Below are 9,163 nucleotides of genomic sequence, written 5' to 3' on the forward strand. Positions count from 1 at the left end.
AGCAATGGGTTGCAGGGGGTCCCACATCTTTGGCACCCATGGTGTTGGGAGGGTTACCACTGCATGCTGCCTGCGGGTCTTGTAGCTGGCACCTGAGCCCTGGGCACCCATGGACCCCCAGCCCACCTCCCAAGCCCTGGCTTGGAGTGTGTGGTCCCCTCATGCCAAGGGCTGGATCTGCCCCATGGAGAGCACTCAGCACCGGGCACGGCTTTGGCTTTGTTGGCATCTGCCTTTTATTGGCTGCGGGGGGAGCAGGGGATGGGGTACAGGTCTGACCCTGCCTCTGGGGGTTGTTCTCAGAGGGGGAAGCTTGGGGGGAGGCAGGGGATGACCAGGGAGGTGCTGGGATGGGTGGAATGCAGCGAGCAGCTCGGGGAGGGGAGTTGGGGTTGTGCTCAGCCAGCTGCTTGTGCTGGTGACGGTGCCACGGTGCCGGTCCTGCCCGGCCACCTCTCCCCACAACCGTGCTGGCTGCGTGAGCCATCTCCCAGCTCAGAGGGCCACGATCCTGCCCCAGCTCATCCTTCCCGGTGCTCAGACGCCATTGCCTCGTACACCAGCTGTGATGGTTTCCAGACCCTGTTGTCCTTCTGCAGGAAGGTGAAGGATATGCATTTTCTCCTTGTGTTTTCCCCTCAATTTGCACCCAAGAGCCCTGGGGCTGGACCCGCAGCCGCACCGCCAGCAGCCGCCGGAGGGGTGGCACTGTCCCCTCGATGCACGGGGTCCCTAAGGGATGGGCAGGTGAACCAGAGAGGGACAACTGGGGATGGGGACCCATGGTCCCCCAGAGGGACAAGACAGGGATGATGCTGGCCACACTGGGCTGGGCAGGGGATGGGGCCAGGGGTGATGGCGCAGTCCGGGCTGGCAGCATGGGGACTGCGGTGCCGCCCGTCCCATGCCTGGCTCTATAGGTCCAAGACCTCCCCTGAGTAGGCGCTGGGGTCCTCGTCCGACCGCGTGGTGACCTTGAACTGCCGCCGCAGGAAGCCCCCGTAGCGCTTCTGATTGTCCCACTTGAGCTTGGGCCGGATCCGACGCATGAAGCCACCGTAACGCTTGTGCAGCTCTGCCAGCTCCTGCCCCTCAGACCCGGCACCCGTGGGCTCCTCGCCCCCGTCACCTGCTGGCTCCAGTCCTGGGTAGTCCTCGGGGGCCGCCCGCTCCCCCGGTTTGTGGCCAAAGCCCCCAAACTTCTTGCTGAGGCCGCCCTTGCTGTGGGCGTTCTCGCGCAGCAGGGAGAGCAGCTTCCCCTTGGCCATCTTCTTCATGAAGCCCCCGTAGCGCTTGGCCGGTGCTGGTGGCAGCTCCCCAGGACCTAGCTCCTGCTCCGGCTCTGCCTCGTCCTCCTCCGCCTCCCGAGGGGACGGGTCTGTCCCTTCGGCCAGGGCCACCAGTGGGGCCAGGAGCGCCAGTGCCTTCCTGCACGTCTCCCATTCGGGGCCGGGCGGTGAGGAGCCCTGGCACTCCCGCAGGCACATCTGCAAGACAGCGGCCGCAGTGGCCCCGGGGCACCCGCCGGCATCACCCTGCTGCTCGAGGTGACCCCCGCCTTCCTCCCACCCTGTCCAGGGGGTGCCCCCACCCCAAGCCCAGGGTTCCACACCCACTCTGCTGACAAGCTCAGTGAAGAGCCTAAGCTTGCACGTTGCCAGCACGCCAGGGTGCCCATGCCCACCACCCCAGCAGCACCCAGATCTGCCGACCATGCACTGGCACCTGTGATGCCCCCGTTGCTGTCACCCCCCCGGCTGATGGCTGCATGGGGCTGGCACTCACCAGGGGCCAAATGCTGCTCTCGGCGCCGTGGGTCTGGGCAGCGCAGAGGGAGCACTGGGTCACGCAGTCGGCAGATATCACCGTGGCCAGGGAGAGGCAGAGCGCCAGCGCCAGTGCCCACCGTGCCATCTCACGATGCAGCCGCTGCCTGGGGAGGGCAAGACAGCAAAAAGCCCATCACCTTCCCTGTGCCAGCCCCGGGGAGTCCATTGCCGCCCCGCTGGCAGCCTCAGCGCTGGGCACCTACCGCCTGCACGGCTGCTCCTGGGGATGGGCACCGAGACCTGTGCCTGCACCCACAAGACTCACCTCTGGGAGCTGCTCCTGTGTTCCAGGATGGGGAGAGAAGGGAACAGGAGTGACCTGCGAGGACACCATGGGATGTGATCCCTTACCCCGGATGCAGCCTGGTCCTTGGCACAAGCCCTGAGCCATGGCCAGGCCCCCAGGGCCACCAAGGTCCCCAGGGCAACGACCACCATCCCATCCCATCCCATCCCATCCCATCCCATCCCATCCCATCCCATCCCATCCATACCGTTAGAAAGAAAAGCCCCTTTATTTCTTTAGCGTTCAGTTTCTCTGCAGTATTGCAATCGCCGCGTTTGCGTGGCACAAAGGGAATGAATCACCAGCTCTCCCTCTTGGCCTTGGGGAAGAAAATCATGGCGATCGGAGCCGCCGGCAGAACGGGGACAGGGGGATGCCATCACCTGGTACAGACTCACTCTGGGTGCTGCACCGTGCACCGGGGCAGCCTCAGGTCCCCTCCCTCCCACCTGCTGCTTCTGCTGGGTTGGTGCAGCAAGAGGCAGGGTTAAAAAACAGGTTTCAGGTTCAAGCCCCCCTGCAAGCCATGATTGCCATCCAGCCTGCCAGGAGCCGTGTCAGAATCTCACCTCTGTGGATGAGACCAGGGAGGGCTGATGAACCAGGGAGGGCTGAACACACCGGGCAGCGGCTGGGAGAGGGGCTGTGCCGGCAGCAGTGTACGGTGTTGCTCCAGAACCCCCTGGGCGAGGCTGGAGGGGCCAGTGCCGGTCCCGGCTGCAGTGCCACAGGACTGCAATGCCACCAGGACCGCGATGGCCCTGGGAGCAAGAGCCGACCCCAAAGGGGTGCACTGGCAGCAAGCACCCGCCTGCCTCCTTGGCTGCTTTTGTCTGGGGTGGAAAGGCATGACCCAAAGGGATCTGTTACACATTAATGACGCATATCAGAGACTATTGTATTCTCCAGCAGTATCTGCTAATGTACCATAATTGGTACTGATGAAGAAATGTTAATGCCACAGTATTAATTCATGCTAGATTAAAATTTAATTTGAATTATCTGCACCATCGTGTGTCAAGCTGTTTGCATTCCTCGGCTGCACTGCGGACAGGCTCCGTGCAGCCCTAAGTGTATCACCTCCACTCACCCTGGCAGAGTGGCAGACACTGGGGCAGGCAGATGCCCAGTACAGGCACCGGCAGGACCTCAGCCCACCCTCGCCGCTGAGACACAGTGATGGTCCCTTACCACCTTGCCACCACCAAGACAGCACCAATGAGTGAGAACTCACCGGCCGTGCAGGTAGGTGCCAGCTGCAGCACCGAGGGGAATGAAGGTCCCAAGAGCAACCGTCGGCTGCTTCCCAGCAGCCCCAGTGGGAATCCTTTTCACCCCCTTTTCCCATCCACTTCCCCTCCCTCGCCATGCTCCGCCACTGTCGGCAGCCCCATGCCCTGCTGCAGCTGAAGAATCGGGGACTTCATGGCACTCAGGGAAGCTGCAGATCTCCAGGGCACAGTGGGGCCAAGGACCCTCCATGCCCAGGCACCCCAGGACACCCTGCTGCAAACGTACCTTGTCCAGGCAGTGCCGCAAATACCCCAGCAGCACTCTGCCTGCTCCTGCAACCAGGGTGGGGGGAACTGGCAAAACTGAGGCAGGAAAAGGAGAGGAAAACAAAAGGCTTTGAACAAAAGTGAAAAGAAGCACACAAAGGGAGGAAGAAAAGCAGAGTTAGAGCTTAATCCTGTGTTACCTGGAGGAGCCCCGAGGCTCCGGAGCCGTCCCTCCTGCAGAAATGCAACAGGACTGTGGCAGCATCTGGCAATGCCAGCGGTGGGGCCCGGCTGCCACGGCTGCCCTCAGCACATCCCACCCGTGTCAGGTGTCTGCTGGGGTCCCCTCCTCCCCTGTCCTGTTTCTACTCGAGGTTTTGGTGCCTAGGCTTTCCTCATGCATGGAAAAGCCCCAAGCTGCGCCCATGCACCCTGGGAGCTGGTTACAGACTCAGTAACCCAAGGAGGGATGGGGAATGGGGACTGTGTGTGTGCCAGGCAGCACAGAGACCGACCTCCCCGGTTATGATTAACCTGTGATTATTTCTAGTGGGGGATGTGAACAGCTCTCCCAGGCTGAGCAGGTCTCTCCTCTCACACAGGTCTAACTCAGGCAGGTTAGGACCCTGCAAGTATTTCTGGTGGAGAAGAAGAATCACCTTCCATCCATTCCTTTCCTCACCTTTAAAAATGACCTGGAAATGCCTTTAGGACAAGGCTTCTCAAAAAAGCCGATGACTTTTAGGACAGAATCACAGCAAAACCCAGCGTTGTGGCCACCATTGGTGCTTGAGCCAAATGGGGGGAGACAGAAACCTCTCCCCTGTCCTCTCCCCCCGCTCCCTTTGCCCCTCCGAGACCCAGGTGTCCCTGCTGCCAGGGTGGCAGACATGGCATCAGCATCAAAACAAACCCCAGCAAAGCTCTGGACAGCAGTTCACAGGCTACAAAACCTCTCGAGGGACGAGAGGAGCACCTGTGGCCAGGCAGGAGCCCATCCTTAATAATGCAAGAAGCCCAACCGTGAGCCACTCTTGGCACCGTGGCTCAGGGGGGTGTTTTTAAACAGAGTCACTCTTTGGTGAGCAGGAGTTGCACCCGCGCAAGGGAAGGGGAGCAGGACGGTGACCCCGGCAGCCCTACCTGCTGCTGCTCCCCGTCCCGCCGAGCACCCGCTTCGCCAAGTCAGGACGGGTCGTGGGTGGTGGGTGCTGGGTGTCCCTCCGTGGGCGTCAGGTTCAGCCGGTCATCGGTGGTGGCAAGGCCACGCTGGCTGGTGGCCCTACAGCGGTGCCCGGGGTGCCCACCGGACTCGCCGCCCGCCGGCTCCCACCCGGCTTTTATGGCCACGGAGTCTCCTCCTGCAGCGGGGCCCGGCTGCGCTCGGCGCCGCGGAGCCAATCGGGGCGAGGGAAGCTGTGAATAATCAGCCCCGCAGCATCCTCGCCACCTCCCGAGCAGCTCTCCCGCCGCGCCGGGGCCTCCCCGCACCCCCCCGGCCACCCCGGAGACCGGGGTGCGCATCCCGCCGCTGCACTGCCGCCGGCCGCGTCCCTCGGGGACCCCCGGTCGGGGCCAGCCTCAGTCCTCGGGGCGGAAACGCGTGCCCCAAACACGGGAGGTGGCAGGGGACCGGCACCGGGTCCGTCTCCCCCTCTAGCCGCGTGTCGGGGAAGTTTGGCTGCTGGGGATTTGAATTCCCCCTGGGCACCAAATTCAAATCCTGCCCAATAAGGGGGGGATTAAGCCCTGACACACACACACCCCCCGCTCCGCTCCCCAGGCTGGGGACAGGCACCGTCCTCATGGCGATGCTGGGGAGAGGAGTGAGCCCAACTGAAGCTGCCAGGAAGGGTGAGAGGGTCTTCACGCCCTGGGAAAGGCTGGTGCCCCCCAACCCACCCAGTCCAGCTGCAGTTGGGCAGCAATGTCCTCTCAAGGAAACCCCCCCACCTCTGCACCGATGGGGCTGGACCCACCAAGCTTCCCCCCACTGCCCTCTCTCCGTCTCCCCTCCTCCTGGGGACAAACCCAAAGAGATGAGCCAAAGGGGCAGGGGCAACGGGGTGGGGGGGACAGAGACCGCCCCCGCCTTCCCTGCTCAGCCCCAATTCCCGATCACACATTTCTGAGCTGAATTTGGGGGTGAAGGAGGGCAGCGCTGGGCATGCCAGGGCATCCTCCGAGCCCAGACACCACTGTCACCCAGCACTGTGTCCCAACACCCCTCCAGCACCCACCCCACTGGGAGATGCAGGGCTGGGGGCTCTGGGGTGCAGACCCCATGGGGCCAGGCCAGCCTGTCCCATCCCCTGCAGCCCAGGTGGGTGTGAGCACATCCCACGCGCTGCCGGCAGTGCAGCCCGTCCTCTCGCTTTGAAGACACAGCTATTTTTATCGGAGCTCAAGAGGGATGTTTCCCAGCAACCTGCCTTTCTCCCCGGCTCGAACACCAGCTGCTGGACCCCGTGCCCCCTGCTCAGCCCTCCCGGCGCTGGTGAGGGGCACGGGGGCCATCGGCGTGGCCGGGACCCTCCACCAGGCACCCAGCAGCCACGGCTGGGTGAGCAGGACAGCCTGCTCCAGCTGCCCATGGTCCCCCATCCCCAAGGCTGATAGCTGCCTCCACTAGCACCCACGTTTGGGGTGCCAGGCTCTGCTCCCCCCAAAGCATGTGGGACCCCACAGCTTTTGCTCAGAGGTGGATTTTTGGCTCACCGAGGCTGGGACTGTACCAACACAGCAGGACTGAGGGAGGAGGGCGAGGCAAGGGCAGAGCACCCTGCATTTCCCCAGGGCCGACGGAGGAGATGTCCCCTGCAGGACCCATCCCGGGAGGTGGCAGCGCTGTGACGAGGGGGGATGGAGATCGGGCCCTGTGGAGGGCATGGGCAGAGGGCAGCCACGGCCCCCCCTCACTCGTCGTGCTGGGCTGAGCAGGCTCAGAACAAAGCTGAGGAGAACAAAACACAGCTGCAAACCACCACAGACACCCTTTGGCCAGGGGCTGCAGGCATCTTCCAGGCAGGTTTAACCCTTGCTGCCAGGACTAGTGTTCCTGTGGGCACCACAGACACAGTGAGGAGGAGCATTTCTTTCACCAAAGCCATTATTTCTATCAAATAGCCCTCCCAAACCCATGAAGTCCATCCCTAAAGCCTGGCTTCCCTGGCTCAACCTGCCATTATGCAGGCAAATGGCTCTGTCCAGGAGCCACGGTCTCCAGGTGAGAGCAACAGCATCACCCCAAAGGCTGGTGCCCACCTGAGGACCACGGAGTGCAGAGAGGAGCAGCGTGGCCACAGCTGCTGACAGATCCCCACCCCAAAAGCAGACCTGCTTGCAGCATCCTCCCAGAGCCCAACGGCCCGGGGTGCATCCGCCTCCCCATACAGGGCAATTGCACCGGAGGGAGATGCGCTTCTGGAGACGGAGCAAACCCCATGGGCAGAGAGAAAAGTCATTTGTAATAAGGTTCCTTCCTCAGGACTGACTCCCTTTGCTCCAGGAGGGAGGTTGAGGTACTCCTGTCCCTGAAGCAGAGTCGTCTTATTTTCTGTGTGTGCCACACATGCTGAGATGGGCGAGAGGGTCCTCCCTGGGGCCGGCTGGGGTCTGGGCAGGTGTGTGGGGTGACAGGGTCCCCTTGGGAAAGGAGCTGGGAGCAAGCCCACTCACCAACAAGTTTAATTAATATTCATCTGTCGCTTCCTAATGGGAAACTGTCTCTGAGTCACACTGACATTTCCCTGGGACAATGGTAATTAAGCACCTGGGTAAGAGAAATGTGCAGTAATAGAAAAGTTAAGTTTTCTTAACTACATGAGTGAAAAGCAGGTTCACCGAGGAGGGGGACGAGTGTGCGTACCAGGCTCCCGCGAAAGCAGGTGGGAGTTAATGGCAGCTAACGTCACACAGCGCTGCCACTCTGCCCCGACGCCCCCAGCCCATCCCCGGGGACTCGCCCCAGACCAGACAGGGAACCTCGAGGGTGCCCGGCTCCCCATCCTGGGATGGGGTAAATCGTCCCCACAGGTGGGATGAGCCCTTCCAGCCACCTGGGCTGTCCCTGAGCAGGAGGATCGCGACCCAGCACTGCCGGTGGGAGCATCCCATGGGAAGGCAGTTGTTCTGCTGCAATTCCTCCAGCACCATCAGCTTTATCCTATTCAGTGGGACAGGGCTTTTCCAGAAACGGCTCCATTGCTCACTCACCCTCCCGGCCCTAAAGCGACGCCAGGCTGCCGCGGGCAGGGTGGGAGGTGGCCTTTTTGCAGGCAAGCGCAGATATGGGGCCAGCAAGAGCTGCCCGCGGCTGCTGCCTGCTGCTGGGGCTGTGTGGCGCCGGATGCGCTGGATGCATTTCATGGATCGTGAGAGACTCTGACAGTTCTGTGGGGAGAACTGGGGGGGGGGGGGGGCTAAGCCTGGGGGTCTGCTCCCAACTGCCCACGGGAGCCGTGTAGTCGCCAGTTGACCACGACAACACCATAGCAAACCTCTGGCAGCTGCACCGGTGCAATCTGGAGGCAGATGCCAGGCAGGCAGTGAGGAGCAGAGGGAGGTCACTGCTGTGGGGGATGCGGCAGCAGGCACAACAGCGGCGTGGCACTGGGAGCCGATTCAGCCCCTGCCTGCGTCATGCCACGGTGGCTCGAGGTCACCGTGCAGCCCAGGCGGGCACACGTGCAGGCACGTGGTGACCTCCCTGTGTAGGCAGGAGGCACAAGTGGCCACTTGATGCTGGTATAAAAAGCAGAGCCCACATAAACACAGCGAGTCACGTCACTGCCATCATCCCCGCTGCCGGCACGCACCGCGCCAGGCTGCCGAGCGGCACCAGGAGCACGGGGCTGTGGCACGAACCCCCTCACTCCCGGCCTGGGAGGTGAAGTGACTCCATTTAAAAGCAAATTGAGTTAAAACCACTCGCAGGAGCTGCAGCCTGCGCCGTGCCACTGTGCTGCAAAGGGTCAGCCCTGCCGTTGGAGCCATCACCCGTCCCACACGCCGACCCCCGGGTGCCGGTGGGTGCAGGGGTCTCCATCCTCCTGGGGGGGACGGACCAGTGTGACGCAGCCCAGACGTGCTGCAGGCTGCGTGATCGGAACGGCACACGCCTCAGAAGTGAGTCAAGAACCCAGTAATTTTTTGAGCTGCTCTGTACGCTGGCTCTGCGGATGTTCTCCTTGACCGTTGGCTGAGCGCTGCTAACGTCACCTGCGTGGGGGGCAGGAAAACGCGGGGAGAAGTGGCTGGAAAAAAATGGGGGTTTGATCGCCATTCCCCCCTGCAGCCCACGAGGAGCGGCATTGTGGCATGAGAAGCCCCAAACCCTGGGGACCGCCGGCTGCCCACCCCCAGCAGCACCAGGCCCAGTGGCCCGGTACCAGGATTAGACCTCCCGCACCACCTGGGGCGGACAGATGCTCATGAAGTCCCCACCTGGGGGGTGAGGAGCAGTTTGGGGACGGTGTGTGGGACAAGGACCCCTGCGTGGGGACATAGCCATCCCATACCACCTGCCCGTGGGAGCCACGCGGCCAAAA

The 9,163-nt window shown here is 62.6% G+C and overlaps 1 protein-coding gene across 20 annotated transcripts; it reads right to left on the reverse strand.

Moving 5' to 3' along the window:
• Positions 1–218: 218 nt before the first annotated feature.
• Positions 219–4,938, reverse strand: PDYN (prodynorphin). 20 transcript variants are annotated; one of them, XM_075768675.1, is made up of 6 exons: positions 4,758–4,938; positions 3,815–3,848; positions 2,324–2,434; positions 2,095–2,148; positions 1,786–1,933; positions 219–1,487 (listed from the first exon to the last, which is right to left on the reverse strand). In XM_075768675.1, the coding sequence occupies exons 5-6, from the start codon at positions 1,912–1,914 to the stop codon at positions 915–917; spliced, it is 702 nt and encodes a 233-aa protein (XP_075624790.1). In that variant the 5' UTR covers positions 1,915–1,933; positions 2,095–2,148; positions 2,324–2,434; positions 3,815–3,848; positions 4,758–4,938; the 3' UTR covers positions 219–914. The 20 variants fall into 20 exon arrangements, with proteins under 20 accessions (XP_075624790.1, XP_075624787.1, XP_075624794.1 ...); XM_075768672.1 differs by lacking the exon at positions 4,758–4,938 and adding an exon at positions 3,935–4,738; XM_075768679.1 differs by lacking the exon at positions 3,815–3,848 and having other exon boundaries at positions 2,033–2,109.
• Positions 4,939–9,163: the final 4,225 nt, after the last annotated feature.

The sequence above is a fragment of the Balearica regulorum genome, chromosome 16 (assembly GCF_011004875.1).
Source record: "Balearica regulorum gibbericeps isolate bBalReg1 chromosome 16, bBalReg1.pri, whole genome shotgun sequence".
Taxonomy (NCBI): Eukaryota; Metazoa; Chordata; class Aves; order Gruiformes; family Gruidae; genus Balearica; species Balearica regulorum.

Coding starts and splice junctions, on each gene's coding strand:
- PDYN (XM_075768664.1), bottom strand. CDS start 3,879: ATGCTGCCACAGTCCTGTTGCATTTCTGCAGGAGGGACGGCTCCGGAG. Junction 2,149..3,814: donor GAGCCTCGGGGCTCCTCCAG/GTAACACAGGAT, acceptor GTGTCCTCGCAG/GTCACTCCTGTTCCCTTCTC. Junction 1,488..1,785: donor AGAGCAGCATTTGGCCCCTG/GTGAGTGCCAGC, acceptor GCTGTCTTGCAG/ATGTGCCTGCGGGAGTGCCA.